Source organism: Saccopteryx leptura, chromosome 7, assembly GCF_036850995.1.
Source record: "Saccopteryx leptura isolate mSacLep1 chromosome 7, mSacLep1_pri_phased_curated, whole genome shotgun sequence".
NCBI lineage: Eukaryota > Metazoa > Chordata > Mammalia > Chiroptera > Emballonuridae > Saccopteryx > Saccopteryx leptura.
In genome coordinates, this window is record NC_089509.1 from 48,040,214 (window position 1) to 48,054,115 (window position 13,902).

Genomic DNA, 13,902 nt, shown 5'->3' on the forward strand with positions numbered 1-13,902 from the left:
TACTTCTTCTTTCCCAATTTGGATGCCTTTTATTTCTTCTTCTTGTCTGATTGCTGTGGCTAGGACTTCCAGAACTATGTTGAATAAGTGGTGAAAGGGGGCACCCCTGCCTTGTTCCTGATCTTAAGGGGATTGCTTTTAATTTTTGCCCATTGAGTATGATGTTGGCTGTGGGTTTGTCATAGATGGCCTTTATCATGTTGAGGTATGTTCTCTGTATTCCCACTTTGCTGAGAGTTTTGATCATGAATGGGTGCTGGATTTTATCAAATGCTTTTTCTGCATCTATTGAAATTATCATGTGGTTTTTCTCCTTCCTTTTCTTTATGTGATGAATCATATTAATTGATTTGCAAATATTGTACCAGCCTTGTCTCCCAAGAATAAATCCCACTTGTTCATGGTGTATGATTTTTTTATATATTGCTGGATCCAGTTTGCTAATATTTTGTTGAGGATTTTAGCATCTATATTCATCAGGGATATTGGCCTATAATTTTCCTTCTTTGTGTTGTCTTTGCCTGGTTTTGGAATCAGAATTATGCTCGCCTCATAAAAGGAGCTTGAAAGTTTTCCTTCCTCTTGAATTTTTTGAAATAGCTTGAGAAGGATAGGAGTTAGTTCTTCTTTGAATATTTGGTAGAATTCAGTTGTGTAGTCATCAAGCCCAGGACTTTTTGTTGTTGGGAGTTTTTTAATTACTGTCTTGATCTCATTTGTTGTAATAGGTCTGTTTCAGTTTTCTGATTCTTCCAGATTAATTTTTGGAAGATTATATGTTTCAGGGAATTTTTTCATTTCATCTAGGTTGTCTAATCTTTGACATACAGTTCTTCATAGTATTTTCTTACAATATTTTGTATTTCTGTTGTGTCAGTTGTTATTTCTCCACTCTTATTTCTAATTGTATTTATTTGAGTCCTCTCTCTTTTTTTCTTGGTGAGTCTGGTTAAGGGTTTATCAATCTTGTTTACCTTTTCATAGAACCAGCTCCTGTTCATTGATCCTCTGTATTGTTTCTTTAGCCTCTATATTATTTATTTCCTCTCTGATCTTTATTATTTCCTTTCTTCTACTACCTCTGGGCTTCACTTGCTGTTCTTTTTCTAGTTCTTTTAGATACATGGTCAGGTTGTTTATTTGAGCTTTTTCTAGCTTCTTAAGGTATGCTTGTAATGCTATGAACTTTCCTCTCAGGACTGCTTTTGCTGTGTCCCATAAATTTTGAGTTGATGTATGCTCATTTGTTTCTAGGAATTTTTTTTATTTCTTCTTTGATCTCATTGTTAACCCATTCATTATTTAATAACATGCCATTTAGTTTCCAAGTGTTTGAGTATTTTTCAGTTTTTCTGTTGTAGTTGATTTCTAGTTTCATGCCATTGTGCCAGAGAAAATGATTAATATGATTGCAATCTTCTTAAATTTGTTGAGACTGCTTTTGTGCTCTAACATGTGGTCTATTCTAGAGAACATACCGTGAGCACTTAAAAAGAATGTATATTCTGCTGCTTTAGGGTGAAAGGTTCTGAAGATATCTATTAAATTCAGTTGATCTAGTGTGTCCTTTAAGTCTGCTGTGTCTTTGTTAATTTTCTTTCTTGAGGATCTATCTAGTGATGTTAGTGGGGTATTAAAATCTCCTACTATTATAATATTGCTGTTGATTTTGCCCTTTATATACATCAAAATCTGCTTTATATACAGATATTGATCGACTTACGACCTATGCAACTTACAATCACTCAATTTTACGACCAAAATCGCTAGCCACAACTGCTCCGCATCTGGCAGTGCAAGCATTGCCCAGCTAGGTGTACGACAGTGTGGACCAGCTTCTGGCAGCACTATCATCTCTGTGTGCACCATTTCAACTGTTATCTCAGACTCGGTACAGCAATTTTTGTTTTGTGTCTTGGATATTTTTCATCAAACCCCTCCCAAGATGTCTACCAAGAGGAAATTGTCTTTGTCTATACCTCAGCCTACCAAGAAGGAAAGAAAGGCCATCGATCTCGACACAAAAATGAGTGAGGGCTCATCTGACTTGAGCATGGGTTCACTAGCTTGAGTGCAGGGGTGCTGGCTTGAGCATGGGATCATAGACATAACACCATGGTTGCTAGTTTGAGCCCAAGGTCACTGGCTTGAGCAAGGAGCCACTCACTCTGTTGTAACCCCTGGTCAAGGCACATATGAGAAAGCAACCAATGAACAAGTACGAAGGAGGAAAGAATGTGAATGTGATCGTACATGTTTATGAAACAACCAACTCAGATAACCCCAACTGCTGCCTCAAATGACAACATCAACGATCCGCAGCCAAGCACCAGTGGCCAATAAAATGTTTAGTACATGTTTATATATTTTGATGTTTTGCAATTGGGAAAATGTTTCCTATGGTATATTTTACACCTGTATTTTGTATTTTTATTTGCACCTGTATTTTGTAATTTTGTATGTTTTGTAAATATTAAACCAGTTGTACTGGTAATACAGTGTGTTACTTAAACCTGATGAATGTAAAAATAAGAAACAAAATGGTGTAGAGATGACACAAATAAAATAAAATGAACAAAGAAAATTATGATATATAACAATAATGAAAGAAAATTTTTTTTTTTTATTCTTTTTAGAGAGGAGGGGGGAAGAGAGAGAGAGAGAGAGAAGGGGGAGGAGCAGGAAGAATCAACTCCCATATGTGCCTTGACCAGGCAAGCCAGGGTTTTGAACCAGCAACCTCAGTGTTTCCAGGTTGACGCTTTATCCACTGCACCACCACAGGTCAGGCCAATGAAAGAAAATTATGATAAAATATGACTTAAAGATTTTTATAACATCATTTCACTGTACTGTACATATAGCCTACTCAACTTACGACCAAATAGTGTTATGACCAACCTGTCGGAACCAATCATGGTCATAAGTCGAGCACTAGCTGTGTTTAGGTGCTCCTATATTAGGTGCATAGATATTTATAATGGCTATATCTTCCTGTTGGATTGCTTCCTTTATCATTATGTAGTGTCCTTCTTTATCTCTTACTATAGTCTTTGTTTTAAAGTCCATTTTTTTCTGATATAAGTATTGCAACCCCAGCTTTTCTTCATTTCCATTTGCATGAAATATTTTTTTCCATCCTTTTACCTTCAGTCTGTGTGCTTCTTTTGTTTTAAGGTGTGTCTCTTGTAGACAGCATATGTATGGGTCCTGTTTTCTTATCCACTCAGCTACCCTATGTCTTTTGATTGGATCATTTAATTCATTTACATTTAATGTTATTATTGATATGTAGTTGTTTATTGCCATTTTATTCTTTAAAGCTGTATTCCTCTTTTGCTATATTGTTTTTCCCCTTTGATCTGTTTACAATAGGCCCCTTAGCATTTCTTGCAACATTGGTTTGGTTGTAGTGAATTTCTTGAGTTTTTTTTGTCTGGGAAGCTTTTCATTTCTCCTTCAATTTTAAATGATAGCCTTGCTGGATAAAGTAGTCTTGGTTGTAGGTTCTTGTTCTGCATTACTTTGAATATTTTCTTGCCATTCCCTTCTGGCCTCAAGTGTTTCTGTTGAGAAGTCAGAAGTCATCCTTATGGGGGCTTCTTTGTAGGTGATAGCCTTTTTTTCTCTAGCAGCTTTTAATATTTTCTCTTTATCACTGATCTTTGGTATTTTAATTATGATATGTCTTCATGTAGATTTCTTTGGGTTTCTCTTTAATGGAGTTCTCTGTGCTTCTTGAACATGTGAGATGTTTTCCTGCATTAATTTAGAAAAGTTTTAGCTATTATATGATTGAACAAATCTCTATCCCTTGTACTTTCTCTTCTTCTTCAGGAACCCCTATGATGTGGATGTTATTTCTCTTCATATTGTCACAGAGCTCTCTTAGAGTTTCCTCAGACTTTTTGAATCTCTTTTCTTTTTTCTGCTCTGCTTCCATGCCTTTATTTATCTTGTCCTCTAACTCACTGATTCGATTCTCAGCTTCATCCATCCTGCTTTTAATTTCTTCCATTATGGTCTTCATTTCAGATATTGTATTTGTCATTTCTGACTGATTTTTTTTATTATTTCAAAGTCCTTTTTTATATTTGTTATATCTTTATTTAGGTGTTTGTAATGACCATTTATTTTTGTTCTAAGATCTTTGAGCATCCTAACAATCGTTATTTTAAACTCTGCATATGGTAATTTGGTTATATCTGACTCATTCAGGTCCTGTTCTGGGAATTTCTCTTGATTCATTTGTGTTGCATTTCTCTGCCTTCTTATTTTGTCTGTGTATAAGAAGGGTGTGGCCACTGGAGTCCAATGGAGTTGCCTCTATGTTCCCTAGGTGTGGTCTGTCTGCAGGCCTGCCACCCCCTCTGCCGCTGCTGCATAGGTCATTCAGGTATGCCCATAATCTTTATTAACATAATTTAATTATGGCTATTTGTATAAATATTTTCTCTCTCATCAGTCTTAGAAAGACCCCAGAACAGGTACGTGCCACCTCTGAGCTAAACTGGCACCACCCTCTCCTGGCACAGTGTACCTGCTGAGTGTGGCAGGATAGGGTGGTCCTTTTGTGAACCAACACATTAACGCTTTGCAAAGATCACACTTGGGTGCCCACAGGCCTCAGGTGTGTTTTGTTTGGCTTGAAAAGCATTTTGAATTTGTTTTCTTACTTTTAAAAATTGAGTTTATCATAAATTCTAGGTTTCCAGCTTCTTTTTACAATTGGGAGATTTGGAAACATTGGTCAAATATTTCTGCATGAGCACATCTTGAGAGGTTCCTGCAGTTCCCATTTGTGATGTACCACCCTGACCCCTTTACTCACTTCTGTTGCTGCTGGAGCCCTGACCCTGCTATTTGAAACCAGTCTTCTGTGCAGTTTCTAAAATATCTTAATTTCTATATATCCATACAGCAGTTACTATCTACAAATAATAAAATTCTTTTAAAAATATTTTGTTTATTTATTTTAGTGGAGAGAGAGAGAGAGAGAGACAAAAAAGAGGAGAGAGGAGTAGGAAGCATCAACTTTCATATGTGCCTTGACCAGGCAAGCCCAGAGTTTCGAACTGGAGACCTCAGCATTCTAGGTCGATGTTTTATCCAATGCCCCACCATACTTCATGCTACAGATAATATACTTTTTAAGGTAAAAACAACTGCAAGTAAAATTTGAAGCATTCAAAGTGGTGCCAATACAGTAGACTATTTACCATTGTTAAGCGAAATTACTAAGTAAAAAAGAACAAAATTTCAGGGGTAGAGAGCTTCATTCCTACGTAAATATCAAAGTGTATATTAGAGTATTGCATGTATAATTTCCAATCTCGAATAAATACTGGCTCAGGTCTATTTACAACTGACTCAAGGTCTTTGCATAGCTGTCAGCTAACACAAAAATGTTATATACAAATTACCATAGTGTTGTTGGTAGTGATTATAATACAGAACAACTTTATTAATTCAAAATCTTCAATGCTTGGCATAAAAATTGGGGTCAAGATTGTCTTTATATTGTGACAGTTTATGAAAATATATGCTGAGCAAATTTACTAAGTAATTTGTAAGAAAAAAAACTGCTTACTTGACACAAATTTTAGTCACGAATTTCCAAGAATGTGAGTGCACTATAAGCAAAAGCTAGGTATACTGCTTCAGTTTTCTTCTTTCTTTCTTTCTTTCTTTCTTTCTTTCTTTCTTTCTTTCTTTCTTTCTTTCTTTCTTTCTTTCTTTCTTTCTTTCTTTCTTTCTTAAATGAGAGAGAGAGAGAGAAAGAGAGAGAAAGAGAGAGAGAGAGAGAGAGAGAGAGGGAAAAGCAGGGACAGATAGACAGGAAGGAAGAGAGATGAGAAGCATCAACTCATAGTTGTAGCTCTTTAGTTGTTCATTGATTGCTTTCTCATATGTGCCTTGACTGGGAGTCTCCAGCTGAACCAGTGACCCCTTGCTCAAACCAGCAACATTTGGGCTCAACTCAGCGACTATGGCATCATGTCTATGATCCCATGCTCAAGCTGGCAACCCTGCACACAAGCCAGATGAGACTGCACTCAAGCTGGTGACCTCGGGGTTTTAAACATGGATCCTCAGCATCCCAGGCTGATGCTCTATCCGCTGTACCACCTCCTTGTCAGGCTTCAGTTAATATTTTAGTATAATAAGTACAAATCATTTTTCTTTATTTTTTAAAACATGACTTCTGCTAGACAGAACCTTTTTATCCTTAGTTCAACATGCAATATTTATTTTAAAACAATAGAATATTGGTTTAGTGACTTTCCATCATCTCAGTCAGCTGTTTTCCCCAAGTCATCTGACTTATCTGACTCTACTTAGTAGAGTAAGTGCAAAAAAGGGGGCCACTGTGAAGAGTAAACACCAATTAGTCAGCTAAAGTTTCAATAGAAACATCCATTTTAATGAAAAACCATGCTTTGATAATGCAAGAGTTGGCAGTAAAACAATAAATGTCCAAACATAATGAATAGCAGGATAACCACCTTTACAATAAAAGAAACAATGATAATGTTAGCCTATTTTTGCTCAGAGTCATAATACACCAAATCACAATCTATAGTTTCATTTATTTGTGAGGGTCACCCAATATCTCAAGATAAATCAGAGTGAAAATAAATGGCTTACCTCTTTTGATAGTCATTCATAGAAAAAAAGAATGTGTTTGATGATACAGAAAACAACCTTAAAAACAGTTGAAATTGATAGTAAGATTGTATCCTACCTGGGTAACTTTCTCTGTCACATTGTGTGTTCGATCTTTAACCTTGGGTGCTATAATAGTTTTATCTGAAGAAGGAGGGGATGTATTCTTTTTTTCAGTTTTGACATCTGAAAAATTCAAGGTGAGCTGTGGAATCTTGTTAATGGTGCTGTATTTGTTGAGGTTTGAATCCGATGTGGATCCCAGGAGGCTTGACTTGATATGATTAAAAGGCCCTAAAAAAATTGGAAAGTATTTGTAAAAGCAGTACCAGGGGAAACAGAAGAAGAAAAAATTAGTCCTGAATGACTGGCTAGTGACCCATGACTAATGTGACCCTGATTCAGATATAATTAACTTTTGCTGGTTGATACCTGAACATAGGGTTTAGTTAGGGTAGCCAGCTGCTATGTGAAGTGGCACATGAATATCTAAGGATAAGACAGGCTTCTAGGTGCACACTCAGATTGCAGATGGAGGTTTTAGCTATCACTCAACTGCTTTCATTAAAGGCTTAAAAGAAAGAAAAAAAACTCTACTTTTTACTATTGGCCAAATTCTACCTTCAAAATTTCTCAAGAATTTTCTTTGATAATCCATGGATTATTCAAGAAAGGACTTGCCTATGTTTAAATTCCTGTCAACCATGAAATTTTTGAATGGGCTGTCTACCCTGCTCCAATTTCTATGATTCCCCTCTGTGCGATAGCAGTGACAGGCCAGGTGGATTTTTCATATGTTTCTGTTACCTCTATGGAATGTTTTAGCAGAGCTTGCAGAAGAGTTAACCTCAGAAGGAGAAATTTCAGATAAGACTGAGAAGGGCAATTGTCTTGTATGTGTGTGTGGGCTTTATTGAAAACTTCAGCATCTTGTGTGGGATTTTAAAATCTTCTCCTTTTTTTATTTTGTTTTCCTTTCATTTACATTTGACTGCCTACTTTCTGAGATAAAAAGAAAAAATAAACACCATACTAAAAGGATTTTTTGGCAAACATAATATACAGTTGAAGTTACCATAGCTAGGTAACAGCATATACTACCTGGAGTTGGTAGTACCTTTTTATTTCTTTTTCAAACCATGTTTTGCATTAGATCCCTACAAAAATAATTCAGCAAGGTGCCAGGACTCCTGACACATTGTTGAGGATAAGTAAACTGACCAGTTACATCTTGAGATGAACCTATTACCTAATGCTTATGAAGATTCAAGAAGTACTCCAGAGTTCTTGTACAATAGGTAATGTTAGGTCGCTCTTAAAAATTAGCATCAGGAAGAATTTTAGAAAATGAGCCCATGAATATTATACAGCCATTATCTTTTTGCCTCACAGAGTGCTTAAAACATAAAAACTGCATTAGTGAACTTGATAGTTAATACAATTTACCTTATTTTTTTTTTTACCTGGTTCAGAATGAAACTAACATGGTTTAGTGATCAAAATAGACTATGTACTGAGCAAGGTATAAACAGTTGAAAAATCTATTTATAAGTTTGTGTTTGAAACACAACAACCAATCAACTCAGATCAAATCTACTTTTAAGAAAAAAAGACAAGAGTGTGGTGTTTACTGGGGGGGGGGGAGGAAGGGAGAGGGTTGGAAGAGGGGAGGGGCACTAAGAAAACCAGATAGAAGGTGACAGAAGACAATTTGACTACGGGCGATGGGTATGTAACATAATCAAATGTCAAAATAACCTGGAGATGTTTTCTTTGAACCTATGTACCCTGATTGATCAATGTCACCCCATTAAAATTAATAAAATATTTTTTAAAAAAGAACACATATCTCATGGTTTCATTGATAGTAAAAGTCTATGGAACCAACCATGTTAATATTTGCCTAGGGCTGAGGAAGTAGTGACTGCTCATGTGTCTTACATCTTTTTTTGAAAGTGATTAAATAATTTCTTTTAAAATTTATTGATTGATTAGTTGATTTTAGAGAGGAAAGGAGAGAGAGTGAAAGAAAAAGAGAGAGAGAAACTTTTGATTTGTTGTTCCACTTATTTATACATTCATTGGTTGTTTCTTCTATGTTCCCTGAATGAAGATCCAACTTGCAACCTTGATGTATTGGGACAACTGAGGTACCAAACCAGGGTCCTAAAATATTTCAACATTATATTTTGGTGATGGTTTCATAACTCTCTGAATATACCAAAAACCATTGAGTTGTATATTTTATTTATTTTTTGTTAAACTTATTAAGGTAATATTAGTTAATAACCTAATATAAATGTCAAGGACACAACTTCTGTATGCTCCATTGTGTGCTCACCACCCAAAGTCTAGTCTCCTTCCATCACCAGTTTTTGCAAAAAGGGTCAAATATATAAACTGTGTATTTTAAATGAGTAGATTTTATAATATGTGAATTGTACCTTCCTAAAGATGTTTAAAATAATCTGGGAGACAAATGCCACATATTTTAAGAGGTGGAAGATACAAGGTTCCAGAATAACATGCAAAGAGAGAAACATGTCACTTAAAAATATTCCATTTGTTGGCATCAAGGACTGTAAGAGTACATTTATCTTAATTTGAAATACATAGCTAAATCTAACATAGAAAATATCTTATAAATTATGTGAGAAAGCTATATATTCAGTGATCCCCTTCTTAAAAGATCATAGGTAAAATGGAAATGAACTCAAGTTACAGCAGCACTCAGACCTTTTTCAAGAGACAGAGATAAGACCATAATAAAAGTGATTATAATAGTCTGAAAAAAAAGAAAAAAATACCCATCTCTTAGTTCATAGTTACCTTGAAGAAAAATCACACTATATTTGTTTATAAAAGTAATATATGATTAATGTAAAAGTTTGAAGTGATTTAAAGAGAAATTTTTATCGAGGTAGCAAACTGTGATTCCTGAGGTACGTTTCTGTTCATTTCCTGAGTTTGTTTCCATGACGATGAGCAAGTTCACCTAGGTGAAGAATGTCATTGAATTCCCTGCATATTTATTGCCCAGTATGTCCTCATTGGCATATGGATTTTCACTCTTTTCTATTTATATGACATGGAGAAAAGTAAGAACCAGAAGTGGCACCAAATTGTTCTAGTGTTCAGGTAGAAACCCTTCTGACCGAAACCCAGCTCTCCAGGTCTTTGTAGAATTCTACACTACATGCCACTAATTTATTATTGGGACATATCCTGGATGGTGCTTCCTTTTTTTTTGGTATCATTCTATGGCTACAACTACTATGTAAATGGAAGGTTTTTATATTGTTTTAATCAGAAAATTAAATCACGTAGAACTATACTACTTATGGCATTTGAGTAACAAATACATTTCAGACTCCAAGTTATAGTCTGTGTTCATAGCTGTCACTTGCAAAAATATATAAATAAAGAGATATAAATCTTGTTTTAATAGTATGGGAGCCGAATATGATAAATTTTCAGAGATTATGAAAAACCATACTAAAAATTATTAATGAAATTACTTTAAAAATATTTTATAATTTTGTTCTCCTAAATATGTAAAATTACATGTGATACAATTAAAAGAAATCTATGTGGTAAAAACTACCACATGAAATGATTTGTCTTGGGATTGCCTGCTGGCTTCCAATATCATTCTAACAACTCCCTAGAGATTTGCTACATTCTCCAGAATGTCTTGATTGTCAGTTTTTCTTCCAATCCATTTTCTAGTTCCCATTGCTTTGAAGGCAGAGGGTCTACAAGGTCTTTTTTAAGTGTTGGGGGATAAATATATGTGCTGACATTTAGTGGGAGTTCTTTTTTCTGTGCAATTTATTACTATTGCATGTCACCACACAGACAATCATTTTAACATTATACTTAAAAGCGAGGTCCAGCTCATTTATGAGAATGTTATGATTCCTCATTCTCTGTCCACTTTATCTTGGTATGTTATTCATAATTCACTTGTGGTTTCCTACTTTTAAAATTCATATATAAGTAAGTCCAATATGTTACTGTATATTCCAATAGTGGTTTATCTTTTGTTTCCCACCCACACTCCTGCTCTATCATTTTATTCAGTACTTATATGGTCTGTTTTCTCATGCTTTAATGAACTTACAGCCAGTTTTTTTCTTATGACTAATTATTGCATTATGTCTTCTAGTGTAGTTACATTTGAACATTAACATACTGAGAGAAATATCACTTTATTTTAAACTGTTTCCTTTTATCTCTCTTTTATTTTTCAGTTAAAAAATCATGTTGTTCTTTTAGAAATAAATTATCACTGAATGTAGTTTCAGGATAGTAAAATGATTTGAAAAATATTTGGTTTTGAAAGGGCTGATATTTGGCCTTAGCATATTACAAATTTATTAGCTTCTCTTACTTACTAGTGGAAGACCTTTTAAAACTGTTACTCTATTCTCTCTTTTTAAAGCTCTTAATGTTAGAGATTTAATCTAGGTTACCTTTTAAATCTATACATTTAAAGAATTCAGCAAAATAAAAAATATTTATTAGAATAATTCATTTGTGTTTCTTAGATAAGACTTTACAATCTATTTTATCCTGTATGACAAAGATTATTATGCTCTTTACCACTGATTTTGAGGCAGATATTTCTATGCAGACGTCTGTTAGAGTCTGCAAAATGGTCAGTGTTGGGCTAGGTTCCTTGGAAACCTATTGTAATTCTAATAAAAATTTTCCAATATTCTAATTAAGACAGGTATTAGCAGTATTTTTATTTTACCAATTGTAAACTGAAGCAGATAGGATATGAGGCCAAAAAGGAATAAAAATCAAGGACTGGAAATCAGAATACAGGGTTTCCTACCTCCTAGGTCTATATTCAGAGAGGCCTTGGTTGAGGATTTAAAGGTGAAAGGCAGTCTCCCTGAGAGCGGTCATGAACAGATGGGTTTTAGGATTCTAATGAAAGAAAGGAGAATAGCATGAAAAACAAAGTTAACTCAATTTAAAGAAAATAAGTGGGAAAAAATAAAGGGAAATCATAGATTTAGCAGAAAGAAATGTGAAACTAGCTCTGGCCGGATGGCTTGATGGATAAAGCATCTTCCAGGCACACCGGTTTGATCCTTGGTTCAGGGCACAAACGTGAAGCAATCAAAGAGTGCACAATTAAATGGAACAACTAAGTGGAACAAGCTGATGCTTCCGTCGCTCTCTGTCTCTTTCTCTCTCTCTCAAATCAATGAAAATTTTAAGAAAAAGAAAAGAAATAAAAACTTAAAAGTATGTAGGAGGACTTGATGTTTTTTTAGAGAAACATTTCCAACTGGATGACCAGATTAAATTTTCCAACATCCTAGGGGGAGGTAGAAAACCGGTGAACAAGAAGACTAAGCCAACAGCTATATAAAGCTCTGATACATTACAAGCATCTTATTAAATATAAAGTAGGTCAGGTTCTAGCTACAAAGAAGTATGCTGCATTTAGAGATCAAGCCAGAGGCTAAAGCAACAACTGTAAAGCATTTTAAATTAAAAATATTTAAAATTTTTATAATGAGGCTATTTAAATTTATCATGAGTTACAAGATACTAAAGGAGATTATATTCTCTTTTAGATGGCCCTGGAAATATAGCTAAGAATATCTGATATATGTATATTTTTTAAATAATTTTTAAAATATTTTTAATATAATTACTCTTGAAGGCCAAATGGGACAAAAGAGAAAGAAATGAAGGTTGTTTCAAATCATCAGGTGTTTATATAATATTTCTTAAGGCACTGAGTTTATTTTGCTAAAGTTTAATAAAACCTAAATCACTGTGGTAACTTAACATTAAGAAAACACAAGTGCAGTTTTATAGTAATTGATTTTTGTAAAAGAACACTGTCAATAAGCATAAGGACAACCACTTCAACACTAGAAAGATAACAAGTAATCAGATTACTTGCAGTCAATATCTACATTGTCTGTTTCAGTGCATGGCATATAATTTACAGAAGAAAATTGTCACCGTTGAAAAATCAACTTGCAAATCAACTTCTAAGATCACAGATATTCAGTAATGGCCAATGTAGCTTATAAGAAACAACTGTGTCAGATCAATTGATTTTCTTTGTGAGTCGCATAGTTTTTGTGGCTATGGAGAAGGTAAAAGCTGTAATAAATCTTGAGAGTAGTTTTGTTTCTGAGTCAAATACCTGATTATTGGATGAGTTAGAAACTGAATATACCATTCTCAGTGGGACACAGGGTTCCATGGATGATAGGAGTGTGGCACTAATAGAGAGGTAAAATTCTGTTAATGATTTATTTACTAAGTAGAGTAAGAGGTTAATTTTTGTTGGTGACTTAAGAAGAATAGGCAGAGAAATCACTAAGTTTGCAGTATAAAAATCTGTTTATGAATGATTGTAGGATTACAGCATATGCAATGTATTTGAATTAACATTTCACTCTTTGATAATGAGTTACATTTTTTGATCTCTGAAGTCTAACTTTAAGGAGTCAGAGTGTTAGGAATTTATTAAAGGGAAACAAAATTGACCCCACGAAAGAAGGTTAAATAGAAATTATCACATTTAGAAGAAAAGATTGAGTACCAATTTGCTGGTTTTGTACTGTGATATTACATCAAGATTAGAAGTAGCCAGCTAATATCTCTGTCCAACTCAGGATAGATGAAAAGGAATAAATTACATTTCAGCAAGAAGGATTTAGGTTAGCTCTTTGTCTAACAGGCAATAAAATAGATTTCCCAAGAAAGTTAAAATGTGGGCTCCACTGGAGATAAAGATGACTCTATCACCTTTGCAAGGAATTTAGACAACACCATTACTCAAGTGGAATAAATCAGATGATCTAGAAAATCTTCCACATTTATTCCTAAATTATTTATTTTAATATGGTAAAGAAATAATTTTTGGTTGAGTTAGATAAATGAAAAAACTAATTATGCATTTGTATAACAAGAAGTATAGAAATGTGTCTTTTATTTTAAATTTAAGTGTGGTTTAGAAACAAACTTCCCAAAATTTAAAAAGTATAGTTAATGTATTGTCCCATATATAATTAGTTTTTGAATTGCTCTGTAAAAATCTTAAGGGTCCAGACACGTAAATATTTTTAAAAATAGTTTTCAAAACCAGAGCCTAAACAAATAATGAAGATTTTGGAGGGCATAGGTACATTAGATTTTATTAAATTTGCATGTTTTGTCTAATTTGGGAGTTAAACTTCATAAATATTAATATGT

The 13,902-nt window shown here is 34.1% G+C and overlaps 1 protein-coding gene across 1 annotated transcript in view; it reads right to left on the reverse strand.

Moving 5' to 3' along the window:
* Window positions 1-13,902, reverse strand: part of KCNH7 (potassium voltage-gated channel subfamily H member 7) — a 587,186-nt gene that overhangs the window by 156,295 nt on the left and 416,989 nt on the right. Inside the window, exon 7 of the mRNA XM_066346115.1 lies at window positions 6,746-6,960. Coding sequence (XP_066202212.1) covers window positions 6,746-6,960 — 215 coding nt within the window. The remainder of the gene's footprint in view (window positions 1-6,745; window positions 6,961-13,902) is intronic.